Source organism: Vulpes lagopus, chromosome 13 (assembly GCF_018345385.1).
Source record: "Vulpes lagopus strain Blue_001 chromosome 13, ASM1834538v1, whole genome shotgun sequence".
NCBI lineage: Eukaryota > Metazoa > Chordata > Mammalia > Carnivora > Canidae > Vulpes > Vulpes lagopus.
In genome coordinates this window covers 10901902-10915229 of record NC_054836.1, presented here as the reverse complement: position 1 = coordinate 10915229, position 13328 = coordinate 10901902, and the positions used below count along the sequence as shown (strand labels likewise).

At 61.2% G+C, this 13328-nt stretch overlaps 1 protein-coding gene across 13 annotated transcripts in view; it reads right to left on the bottom strand.

Annotated features, from left to right (window-relative positions):
* Positions 1-13328, bottom strand: part of OBSCN (obscurin, cytoskeletal calmodulin and titin-interacting RhoGEF) — a 125478-nt gene that overhangs the window by 42085 nt on the left and 70065 nt on the right. For 10 of the 13 annotated variants that reach the window (XM_041727528.1, XM_041727538.1, XM_041727531.1 and 7 more), the window contains 12 exons: positions 10790-11053; positions 9956-10219; positions 9358-9621; positions 8816-9082; positions 7750-8016; positions 7372-7644; positions 6544-6816; positions 6080-6276; positions 5888-5963; positions 3921-4193; positions 2696-2962; positions 269-541 (listed from right to left, as the gene is read on the bottom strand). In XM_041727528.1, coding sequence (XP_041583462.1) covers positions 269-541; positions 2696-2962; positions 3921-4193; positions 5888-5963; positions 6080-6276; positions 6544-6816; positions 7372-7644; positions 7750-8016; positions 8816-9082; positions 9358-9621; positions 9956-10219; positions 10790-11053 — 2958 coding nt within the window. The remainder of the gene's footprint in view (positions 1-268; positions 542-2695; positions 2963-3920; positions 4194-5887; positions 5964-6079; positions 6277-6543; positions 6817-7371; positions 7645-7749; positions 8017-8815; positions 9083-9357; positions 9622-9955; positions 10220-10789; positions 11054-13328) is intronic. The other 3 variants (XM_041727536.1, XM_041727541.1, XM_041727535.1) reach the window with 2 other exon arrangements.

Below are 13328 nucleotides of genomic sequence, written 5' to 3'. Positions count from 1 at the left end.
GGCTGCCTGGAGGCGGGGCGGGGAGCCCCGGAGCCACGGCGTCCGCCAGCCCCGGCCCCTGTCCCCTGGCCGAGGAGGAGGCCGGCCCGCGCAGGAGGGGTCTCAAAGACCAGCGCCCCCAGACCCCAGCCCTGCACCTCCCCTGGGCGGGATCCTGTGGGAGGGGTCTCAGACACCTGGCTCCACCCTGCAGCCCCGCCTCTCCCACACACCTGGGGCGCAGCCTCCGGTGGGAAGTACCTCAGATACGGCCCCCCCCACCCCTAACCTCTGACTGTGAGGAATGCGGAAGTCACCACATCCCCCGCCAGGAAGGTCACCCGGCAACTGTCCTGCGGCCGCAGGTTTTTGAGCAGAAGCAGATGCCGCAGACCGTTCTCGAAGTAGACCACCTCCGCGTTTTCTGAGGTGTGCACAGGCTCATCGTCCAGCAGCCAGGTGTGGGCGGCCACCTCAGGGCGGGACAGCTGGCACTCGAACAGTGCCTCGCCACCTTCCAGTGTGTCCACGTTCTCCAAACCGCGTACCACGGTGTTCTTGGCTGTGGGGAACGGGCAGCTCAGGGCGCGTGGGGGCCTCCTCTGCACTGACTCCACACAGTCAGGGGGAAGAGCCTCCCCCGCGGGAGAAACGGTCCGAGGGCTGAACATAAGGCCGCCAGGGGAAGGGCAGTGTGCGGTGTCACTTGGGGCCTATGCACCCCCACAGCATCACGGCTCTGGTGGCCTTCAATTGTGGCCAGGGAGGGGGTTCTCCACACCAGCCAGGTGAGACGGCTTACTCAGCGGTGTTCCCAGAGCTACCTGACCCACAGCCAGGCTCATACCCCCCACCTGTACCCCAAGAGCTGTGCCCCTGTGGGGACTACAGAGTGCAGCTCTGGAAATGCGCACCCATCTTCCCAGCCCTGAGCCAGAGCTGAGGCAGGCCAGTCTGCTCCCTGACTCCCACACACCAGCCCTGTCCCTATTCCTGACCCACTCTTATCCTCTTCCGCACACGGTACACTGGTCTTACTAAGTGAGCATGGGTTTCTTCGGTAAGCCATGAGCTCAGGACTGGGGGTTCCTGGCCCCAACGCCAGCTCAGTGCCTGACTGCACAGGCCTGCCCCTGCCACGGCCCATTCCTGCCACGTACCACCTCTTGGGCAGGTGATATCTGAGTGGGCTTCCAGGAGAATGAACCTCAGGGCATGACTGAGCTGGGTGGGATAGTCATCTAGGCAGGAGGAGTGACAAGAGAGGACACCAGGATAGGAATGAAGGCAGGATGGTCAGCAGAGCAAGGGATTCAAGGCACCAGGTGGGGTCCTGGCGGCAAAGCTGCATGTTAGGCCAGAAAGGAGGGCCAGGTGGGCCAGGGCTGGCCCAGATGCTGGCAAGGGTGTGACCCTGATGCATGTGACCTCAGGAAGCCACTGCCTACAGGATCTGACCTGACAGAAGAGGGGACAGCCAAGCCCACAGCCCCACCTGCTGTCTGAGGGACGTGCCCAAATGAAACTTGTTCACAGCCCAGGACTGAATCCAAACTTGTGCACGCGCCCTGCAGGCAAGCGTGTCTGCTCAGGACCAGCAGCCCCAGGGACTGAAGGGACCAGAGCAGAGGCCCCCAAGGACCTGTCCACATTCCTCTTCTGGCTGCCTTCCTGGGCCTGGGCCGCTCACAGACCACACATCCCCACATCCTGGCCCTGCTCCTCCCACATCAGAATAAACAGCGGCCACAGCCTAGCAGCCCATCCACACCTCCACTGTGCACTGATGGCTACTTTGGGGCCACAGCTGCCCTTAGTCATGAGGGGAGGAGCAGTGGGGTGACTGCCAAGCCTGCAGTCACCCAGAGTTACCGAGATGGCACCTAGAGTCACCCAGATGGCGCCAAGATGACACCCAGATGGCACCCAGAGTCACCCAGATCACACCCAGATGGCACTCCTGCTTCATCTCTATACAATCCCGGATATCCAGGCAACAGCAAGCCCCTGAGCCCCCTGCTGTCTCCCACCTCTCTGGGCTCCCCTGTCTACCTACCCTGCCCAGATGCCCTGTCCCCCCACTCCCACCTCTGTCCAGCCTGGCACTCACAGCAGCCCCTGCCCACAGCTGCTATCACGTCCTCCTGCAGCTCCCACCGGGATAGTCCCCAGAATGGAGGAACTGCTGCCTATTCTGATCTGTGTCCCCAAGTGACCACAAAAAAAAGTTTTTTAAAAACTTAGCTCTTTAAAGAGTGAAGGAAGGGGTGGGCAGGCAGTGGCCAGACAAGCCCACCTGCTCATCCTGATGGCCCAGAACACTGCTCCCACCCTCCTGCTCACTCGCCACTAGGAACGGTTCAGATTTTCCCAGATAGGAAGTGGCAGCAGCCAAGTGATGACCCCCTCTGACAGGGGCTGCAGCCAACACCACTCTCCTGATTCCCCAGAGAGTCCTTGCTGTACACAGACAGGGACACAGGGCTCCAGTGCCCTCTAGGTGGCCAGCCTGGAAAGCAGAGTAACCAAGACCCCAGGATTCCAGGAGCTTAGCCCAGCACCCCCATCCTGTCCCATCAGGCTGCTGTGGAAGGAGCAGGGGGCTGCCTGCTGCGACCCTGTCTTTCTGGCCTGGTCACAGGGCATAGGCTGTCGCCGCCTGCCTCTATACCACTAAGGACGATCCCAGCCACGCCAGAGCTGTGCAAGGCCTCACCTTGCACTTGCAGCAGGGCCACCACATGGGTGCCCGCAGCCTCACAAGAATAGATGCCACTGTCGCAGGGCAAGGCCGGCCGGAAGGACAGCCTGGCCACGGTCCAGTCCTGCTCTATGACGACACGGCGCCCGTCGGCGCGCACCTCCTGCTCGTCCATCTTCCACGTGGCCTGCACGGGCCGTGAGTACTGGCAGAGGAGCTCGGCCGGGCCGCCCTCCTCCACCACCAGGTCTTGCATGGCACTGACCACCTCCACCGTGGGATCTGTCGGCCGACACCCCGGTCACGCGTCAGCTGGAGCCACGCAGCTGGACCCCACCCTCCCTCTGCCCTCAGAGGCTTGGCAGCAAGCAAGCGCAAGGCTGCGGCGTGAGGGGACCTGTAATGATGACCCAGGGCCCTCTTCACAGGGCAAGCCATGCCTGCCCCCCGCACCACCCACCCTGGCAGATAGCCCTCAGGGCTAAGCCCTCCCGTCCCCTGGGTCCCTGCATCCCCCTGAACCCCTGGCCCAGGGCATGCTTTGCCTCAGCAGGGACACAGCACCTCTCCCCAAAAGCCCCCTGCTGGACACACAGCACCTCCAGCCTAGGTTGTCCCTTCTCCAGAGGCCTTGCCAACCTCCTTGGGGTCCCTATCCTTTGTTAGCCTGCTGAAATCCTACTCAACTAATGGTTCGCCCCTCAGATGTGGGTGAACGTCCACACTTATTCTAAAGCACAGAGGAGGATCAGGGCAAAAGTGCCGGGTGAAGCCTTTCTGGCCAGCCATCCCAGGGGGACCGGACACCCCCACTGGTGTTCCCCGAAAAAGCCTAGCTCAAAGGGCACAGGACCTCAACTGAGCCCACAGCAAGAGAAGCAGCCACGAGCAGGGACAGTGCAGGCTCGGCCCAGGGCCAGGAAGGGGACTCTCGCCTCCTGGCAGCCCTGTAGACAAGCACCTGGCCACACAGCAGGGGCCAGGCAGGAGGCAGTGCCTGGGCCCCACAAGTGGGTGGGATGGGGTTGGCTTACAGCTTTACCATTGCCCAGCCTGACCTTCTCATCCACCAGTCAGGCCAGCAGACCTCCCACTGTGCCTGCCCATGACACGCACAGAGCAATGCCCAGTCCGTGTCCCAGGACCTGCCCAAACCTGCCACCCCGGGAGCCTGCAGCAAGCGTGCGGAGTCAGTAGGTGCAGAAGCGCCAGCTCAGGGCAGGGTCCCATTGGCCAATACCTTTGACCAACAACTTGGCTGTGGAGACCAGGGGCCCTGCGCGGTAGGTGATGGTGCCGGAGTCGGCAACCCCCAGGCCCGAGAGTGTGAGGGAGTGGAAGGTCCCATCACGCACGGAGATGGCACTCTGGGGGCCATCCTGCAGCAGGGTGCCATCCAGCCACCAGCGGGCCTCCGGCCCACCCGCACGGGACACCTCACAGGAGAACGTGGCCACCTCCCCCGCAAAGACGTCCACATTCTGCAAGCCACGTACCAGGCATGGTGCTGCCTCTGCGCAAGAGGGCAAAAGGAGGGGAGCTGTGCATCCTGGGTTTGCGGGGCCAAACTGGGGTCCACACAGGCTATGCTGGGCTGAGTCTAGAGATCTACCCAGGCCAGCTGGATCACCTCACTTGTAGAATGATAGGCAGAGACTACCTACAGCAAGCCCATGGAGGGCTGCCTCAGCCCCCCTGTACCCAACACCCCCACTGGAACATGTCCAGGTTCACCAAATGAGACTGATGACCTACATCCATGCCCTTTTCAGAAGGCACAACACATAAGCCCCATGCCCCCAGAATGTGATCTCTGTGGGGTGGGTGTAGGGTGAAGAGAAGCCTGCTGCTCTGATAGGGTGGGGGGTATCTCCCTTGGGAAGTAAGCCCTCCATCCCTGGAAGTGTAGAAGCAGGTACTTCTCCCATCCCCAGAGCTCCATTTGTCCAGACGTCTTGAGGTCCCCCCAGCCCTAAGATTCCTGGGCCCTAATGCCGTGTGGCAATTGCCCCCTGCTCTGTCATGCAGTAGGACCTGAACCCAGGGCCTTCCCAGACACAGATGATGACTGCTCTGTACCCGTGTGCCCACCATGGCTGCATGGCTGCTCCCCTCAGAAGACTCCCATGCCCTTCCTAATGGTGCACTTAATAGTGCACCATTAACATTCCAGCCTGCACTTGCCCTTCCACCCTCTCCCCAAAGTGCACACCTGATGGCATCCTTGCCCTACTACCCCATCAGCTCCCCATTCCCATCTCCAGTAGAGTTCCCAAGTTCATCTATATGCCACCTACCAGGGCATCCATTCACACACCCCCAGGCTCACAGGCTCCCCACAAGGCTATGGCCAGGTATCTGACATGAGCCAGCACACTCCAACAGGAGACACCGGGCCAAGAGGCACAGCCCTCAGTGGAGCCTGCAAAGTCCAACCCAGTCCCATGCTGCCCCCTTACAGATGCCCACCCTGGACCCACTCCCACTCCACTCAGGACACCCAGAGTGCCACTCCTCCTCCATCACTCAACTTGAGGGCACTGCACTCTGGAGCCTTTCCCAGTCCCACAGTCCACAGAGCTAACTGCGTCTGTCCACCCTTTGAAGATCCCAGAACAGGGGAGGGGACCTGAGATTCAGGACACATACTGTCTCTATGTCCAACTCTAGATGAGCACATGGATAGAGGTGGGTGGATAGATGATGGATGGATAGATGGATGGATGGATGGATGGGTGGATGGATGGTGGATAGATAAATGTTGGATAAGCAGATGGATAAATGGATACGGTGGGTGGATCTGCAGTAGCTGGATGGATGGTGGGTGGATGACAGATGCATGAATGGATGGTGGGTGAACGTGCAGTAGATGGATGGATGGATAGCAGATGGATGTGCAGTAGATGGATGGATGGATGGATGGAGGGTGGATAGATGATGGATGGGTGGATGAGCAGATGGATGAATGGATGGTGATTTGACGGATGGGTAGTGGACGGATGGCAGATGAGCACATGGACAGTAAATGAACAGATGGACAGATGGATGGTGAATGGATGGATGGTGGATGGGTACATGGTGGAGAGGTGGATTAAAAGGTAGATATGTGGATGTAGACAGAAAAATGTGTGGTGAATGGATGGGTGGATGGAAGAGTAGAGGAATGACCCTCAGGCACGCAGCTGGTTATCGGAGCAAGCTGCCCACCTGTGACCTTTAGCTGGGCCTCCGAGCTACACGAGCCCACTTGGAAACTGATGGTTCCAGCATCCTCCAGGGTTACCTAAAGGAGAGAGGGGGGTCTCAGCCTGGCAGCCCTGCTCCCATCATTTCCACAGGCCCCCAGCCCAGCCCCACCCCACATGCATCGTGGCAGGCAGCAGGTCCCAGGGAGCCTACCTTGTGCAGGGTGAGCAAGTGGAGCGTGCCATGCTCTACTGTGATGTCATTCATCTCGTTGGCCTTCAAGGGCACCCCTCCCAGGGCCCAGTGGGCCTCCTGGCCAGAGGCCCTGGACAGTTGGCACCGGAAGTGGGCATCCTGGCCCTCACTGAGCTGCACATCCTGTAGGGCCTCCACGATGGTGACCTCGGGGACTGTGCAGTGGGAGACAGGGCATTGGCCTCTGTGCCAGGCGTGCCTCCCAGCCCCCAGGGCCCGCCCTAGCACCCAATCCCATTTCCTGGAGACATCACGTGGGGCATCACTCCAGTGCATCTTGGCCACCCCGGCACCACCCATTCACAGGGCCACCTCCCCACTGGTTCCCTCCCTGCAAGGGCAGGGACCCAGGGACCTGTCGGGCCCACACAGGACCTGGACCTTCCACCCCGGGGGCAGTGAGCCAGCCTGGAGCCCACTACCTCGGACAGTGAGCTGGGCGGAGGATGTGTGCCTGCCCACATGGAAGGAGACGGTGCCTGCATCCTCTGGTGTCACACCCTTCAGCTGCAGCATGTGGGTGCGGCCACCTCGCACAGACACCTCCGTCACCTCGTTGCTCTGCAGGGGCAGGCCTTGGAGCCGCCACTCCACATCCGTGACGCCGGCCCGTGACAACTCGCAACTGAACTCCACATCCCCATCGACCTGCACCTCAGCATCCACCAGCCCCCGCACGATGGTCACCTCTGGTTCTGGGGTATAGGTGAAGAGATCCCTTCACCAGCCAGGCCAGGGCACCCAGGCCAACCTCCCACTCCTCCTTCTCTGGGAAGCTTTCCTGAACACCCTCACTCTTCTCTTGCCACAGCCTCTATGTGCCCCACATGACATTTGTCACCATGACATTCAATTCCTAGGGGCAGAGACCCGGCTGGGGGTGCCTCTGTTTGGAGGAAATATGAAAGGAGTTGTGGAGGGGTGGGCTGCCTCTGTCCATCCCCACCCTGTGGCCAGCCCTACCCTAGCCAGGACAGCAGGGAGCCAAGCCCTTTGAGAGACGCAGGGGCTCCATGGAGACGACCAGGACAGGCCACCCACCCATGGGCTGGGGGTGAGAGGCAGGGCAGTGTCTGGGGAGGGGTGCAGCTTGTTTCCCAGAGCAGAGCAGAAAGGACAAGAGAGAGCCTATGACCCCAGAGCCGCCAAAACAAGGTACAGACAAGTGCTTGACCTTAATGGGTGCTGGGCTGGGCCAGGTGTACGCCTGGGCAGCCGCAGGGAGAAAGTGTGTGGCAGCGAGGACTCACCTTTGACCATGACAGAAGCCATGGTTTTCTGACCACCGGCCATGCAGACGTACTCGCCAGTGTCTTTGGGCTCTAGCCCGTGGATGAGCAGCTCACACGTGGTTCCCACGCGCCTTATCTCATATTTGGGGCTCAGGTGCAGCTCCACACCCTCCTTGAGCCACTGCACTGGGACATCAGTCTCTGCCTTGCTCAGCTGGCAGTGCAGCCAGGCCACACCGCCTTCTTCCTGCTCCGTGCTCTGCAGCTCCTCCTGGAACACGGGCCTGGGGGCTGGGGGACCAGGGAGCGTTGCTTAGGGCTGCCAAGCAAGGCTCTGGGCTCCCAGCCGGGGATTGAGGGCTCCAGGGGGGGACAAGGGGCCACTGGGCAGCTTACCTCGGACAGAGAGGCTGGCTGTGCTCTGCGTGTGGCCAGTGTCACAGGTGTAGTGGCCGGCGTCCTCCGGCTCTACACTTCGCACCAGCAGCTCCACGGTTGTTCCCTTCTGCACCATCTGGTACTTGGCACAAGGGAAAAGCTGCAGGGAACCCTTGCGCCAGTCCACACTGGCACACTCTTGGCTCAGCTCACAACGCAGGCATGCCGTGGCACCTTCATCCACCTCCTGGGCCTCCAGCTCCCTGAGGAACCGCACAGGTGCAGCTGCGGGAGGCAGGAGAGTGTGAGGGCCATGAGGGCCAAGAGGGCCATGAGGGCTGGGGCAGGAGCAACCAGGGAGTGCAGGGGGGAAAGCAGGAGCACAGGAGCGGTGTTGCTAGGGGTGCAGGGAGACGGAGGGGGGGGGGGGGGGGGGGGGGGGCAACTGCGTGGGTGGGAGAGGAAGTGGGGGTGGGACCCAGGGTGCCACAGAGGTGCAGGGGAGGATCACCAGAGAGCAGCTATAAAGTAGGGGAGGCACCACAGATGCTTAGCTGAGGGGTTCCAGGAGATGGGACTGACTGCTGGGGCGGGGCTAAAGAGTGGGCGGGGCAAACTGCTAAGGATCTGAGGAATGGGAACCTCAGGGGTATGTCTATAGGGTACAGGGGCGTGGCTACCGGGTGCAGGGGTCCTCAGGGGTGTGGCTATGGGGTGCATGGGCATGGCTGCTGGGTAGAGGGGGACCTCAAGGGTGTGGTTATGGGGTGCAGGGGCATGACCACAGGGTACAGATGGGAACCCCTATGGGTTTCCAGTGGGACCTTCACAGGTACAGCAGCTACAGGACTAGGGTGGATCCCACAGGGGTGCTGCTATGGAGTGCAGGAGGGGAACTGCAGAGGTGTGGCTATGTGGCGCAAGGGTGAACCACAAAGGGTGCAGCTGTGGGGGATGGGGTAACCTCAGGGTGAAGGCTGAGCTTCCTGCCAGGCTTGACAGGCCCCCAGGGGATGCCCAGGGTGACACTGCCACCCCAAGGCCCAACCCAAAGCACTGGCTCCGGTCTCGCCTTGGGGTTCACCTGTAATGGTGAGGGTGGCACTGGTGGACTGCAGGCCACAGGCACAGGTGTACTCCCCTGAGTCCCCCCGTCGCAGGTCCCGCAGCACAAGCTCCACCGTGGGGCCCTGCTGCCGAGGCTCCCGGCGTGAGTCAGCCTGCAGCTCCAGGCCGCCCTTGCTCCAGATCACAGTGGCACCGGGCCGGGACAGTTCACAGCACAGGGTGACTGATGTACCCTCCTTGGCCTGCAGGCTCCGGAGAGGCTCCTTGAACACCACCTGGGCAGCTGAGGGGTGGGCAAAGGCAGACGGGAGCCAGGATCAGCCCTACGTGGGAGTCCCAACATGCAGCTGGACACACTGAAGGGGGATAACTGGGCAGACTGGGGTGAGACGGTGGCGGGGGGGTCTGTCATACCAGCAGGATGGGCCGTGAGGCCATGAGGATGAACATTAGTGACCAAAGGACACAGAGGTGAGTCCTCTAAAGGCCCGAGAAGATGCCAAGACATAGACAAGGACAGGCACTCATGCACTCCATGTGGCCCCATGCGGCTTTTACCTCTGACGGTGAGCACAGCCGCCGTCCTCTCCTGCCCACACACGCACGAGTACTCCCCGGAGTCCTCCACGGCCAGGCCCCGGATCTGCAGCTCGCACACAGCCCCGTCCTGCCTCAGGCTGACCCTGTCCCCGGCTCTGAGGGCCTCAGGCCCCTTCCTCCACTCCACGGGGGCCACCTTGCTCAGCTCACAGCGCAGCGTGGCCGTGGCCCCTTCCGTGGCCTCTTCATTCCTTAGGCTTTTTGTGAACTTGGTGGGCAGCTCTGCAGAGGGTCAAGGTGACACAGAGGAAATCCGATTGTCTTGGGGACACTTGGTCTAAGATGAAACACCCACGAGAATCACATACCAGTAAAGGGTCACAGCGTGAATGACTTAATGAACACACAGATAGCGAGGAAGACAGAGTCCAGAGGGGACATAGCATGGATGTGAACATCGCGACAGATACAGAATAAGGATGTGGAGGCTGGGAGAGACTGGAGAAGGTCACTGGCAAGACGCAGACGTCCACAATCCTACTAGAGAGAAGGGGTGACAGGATGACACTAAGCCGACACCAAGCTCCAGGTCCACGCGGCCCCACGCGGTGTTTACCCCTGACGGTGAGCACAGCCACCGTCCTCTCCTGCCCGCACACGCACGAGTACTCCCCGGAGTCCTCCACGGCCAGGCCCCGGATCTGCAGCTCGCACACGGCCCCGTCCTGCCTCAGGCTGACCCTGTCCCCGGCTCTGAGGGCCTCAGGCCCCTTCCTCCACTCCACAGGGGCCGCCTTGCTCAGCTCACAGCGCAGCGTGGCCGTGGCCCCTTCCGTGGCCTCCTCCTTCCTCAGGCCCTTGGTGAACTTGGCGGGCAGCGCTGCAGAGGGTCAAGGTGACACAGACACAATCATGGTCTCTGACCACAGGGAAGAGGCAGAACACGAACATGACAGAGAAGACACAAACCCCAACAGACATGGGCCAGGTGCTGGGTGTGCAGAGCACTTGGTGTAGGCCGTGCCCTGCCCCCCCAGCCTGGCCTGCTCACAGTGTGGCCGTGGCCCTTCCGTGGCTCCCCAGACGTTACGCTTGGTGTGATGCTGGCCAGCACGGCCGGGGAGAGCCAGGACTCCAGAGCCAGTCAGCTTTCTGGGGCCCTGTGTCCAGGATGGGTACACATGCAAGGATCACACCACCTCGAAGGGCCTCACATTAGTGAGACACATGTGGAGACAATGAGGGAGGCCCACAGGCCTTGCACAGATGAGGGGCACAGGGCTGAACATAAACATCAGCATGTCTGCTGAAGGAGGAAACAGGATCCAGGACAAACAGAACCACAGGAGGACAGACATAGGGGCCCACAAAGTGCTACAAAGGAGGGGTGATGGGGAGACAACGGGCAGACACCAAGCCCCAGGTCCACGCGGCCCCACACGGCGTTTACCCCTGACAGTGAGCACAGCCACCGTCCTCTCCTGCCCGCACACGCACGAGTACTCTCCGGAGTCCTCCACGGCCAGGCCCCGGATCTGCAGCTCGCACACGGCCCCGTCCTGCCTCAGGCTGACCCTGTCCCCGGCTCTGAGGGCCTCAGGCCCCTTCCTCCACTCCACGGGGGCCGCCTTGCTCAGCTCGCAGCGCAGCGTGGCCATGGCCCCTTCCGTGGCTTCCTCCTCCCTCAGGCCCTTGGTGAACTTGGTGGGCAGCGCTGCAGAGGGTCAAGGTGACACAGAGGACGTCAGATGGGGAATCTGAGGACTCAGGCTGTGGACGCTGAGATGCACACAAGAGTCAGTGTGTGGTGGCAGAGCGCGAATTGGCCTAGACCCGGGGACACAGGCCAGCAACGACATAGAGGACCTCTGATGTGGACACATACACGGAAGTGGTCACGGTGCCCAGGGGATGGATAGAGGCAACAACCCAAGGGCACATCTTCCAGCATCTTCCATGGCTCATCCTGCTTCAGGCTCCCTGATACCAGAATCCAGGGCCCAGATCCATCCTGTACCCCACACACCCAGACTATGCCACTGCAGTCACTCCATGCCCATGGCCCCCTCAGTGGTTCCCTATATTGTAGCCGTTTGCAATTCTCACGGACACAGCTGAGGAACGGGGCCCCCCAGACTCTCCACAGGAGTGAAACACCCAGCTGAGGGAAGCGGAGCTGCAGTCCTCACAGCCTGTCCCCTTGTCGCAGTGTCCTAGGGACCCCACTGCCAGCGGCAGCTCTCTCAGGCCACCCACAGCCACACAGCCTGGATCCTCCACCCCTCTGCCCCTGGAGGCTCCTAGACAGGAGGGCACGCAGACTGCTGGGCAGGCCCCCTGCCCGGGCCCTCAGGGTCATCCAGCACCACCATGGCAGAGGCCGTGCTGTCCCCACAGCCCCAGGGCACAGGGGCCTGGCCTGCTCCTTGGACCCTTCAGGATGCGGTGGGTGGCTTCACCCTGTCCTATTGCATCTGCTTCTCTGAGGGAGGGGACCAAGCCCCCATGGGGCCCCTGAGGGACGGGACCAAGCCCCCACGTGGCCCCTGAGGGGGAGGACCAAGCATGGGCCCAGGTCAGGCCCTGCACTGGGCCCCTGTCCCCAGGGTCCTGTTGTAAGGCCATTGCACGTTGCTTGGGGCCCTCCCTTGGCCTGCCCAGGCCTCAGGACCCTGGCGAATGGGAGGGCCAGGCAGACTCGCAGATCACGGACCCAAGCCAGAAGGTAAGGAATGGCCACAGATGGGAAGCTGGAAATGGAGCTGCCTGGTGGGGGCAGGGCCCCTGGGGACAGTGGGCAAGATGCCCCACAGGAGGTGGCTCCACTGCACAGGGACCCTGCCCCCACCACCCGCCACAGGACATGGCCCTGCCATCTGGGAGCCCTGAGCCAGCCCTCCTGCTCTGGCTGACACAACCCTGCCATTCCCTGAGCACCCTGAGTCCCACCCCAGTCTGACATACCATGTGCCAGCACATACACACACACACCCTGCAGCTACTGGGAGTACAGCCAGCCACCACACATGGACCCCCAGCAACCATGGACACCCACTGCCTTCCTGGGGAAGGCACTCCCTGGCCTTCCCCTCCTTCTACATGCAGACCTCACCTGGTCACACAGCCCCAACATCACCTCACCTTCCTCACCTCACCTTCCTCACCCACCCCACCTCATCTCACCTTCCTCACCCACCCCACCTCACCTCATCTACCTCATCTCACCTCCATATACACCTCACTTCACCTCACCTGCCTCGCTGCACCTCCACACCCACCTTACCTCACGTCCACACACACCTCACCTCAGCTCCACACCCACCTCACCTCACCTCACCTTCCTCACCTACTTCACCTTCCTCATCCACTTAGCTCCTCACTCCCCTCATCTCACCTTCCTCGCCCACCTCGCCTCGCCTCCACATTTCATTTCATCTCACCTCCACACTCAGATCACCTCACCTCCATACATTCCTCACCTACACACACAGACCTCACCTCAATTCACTCTACATATCCAACCTAGCCATACTTCACCTCACCTTAACCTAACACATCATCTCAGCTTCCACCACCATTTCATCTCAACTTACTCTCCACAACTCCCGTTACCTCACTCCACTCACCTTACCTCACTCTCTACACCCAACACACCTCACCTCAACCTTCCTACTTACCTCAACAAACTTTATCTCCAGACCCAACAAATCTCTACCTCATCCCCACACCTAGACCTTACCTCCATCCACCCTCCACACCCACACTTCCTCCTCTACAGCTCTCCTATGGCCCTGGCTCCCCTCCATAATCAGCCTCCTGGTCTCCCGGTTTCTAATGCCAAGCTCCAATCTATGGCGTGCTACCTCCAGAGGCCTCAAAAGGCTGTAATTTCCTTGTTTGTACTGAGGGATGCCCCCCACCCCGCCTCCCAGATGTGCCCTCCCTAAGGGCAGGGAGGGCCTTGTTCTCTGCAGTTCACCCAAAATGAG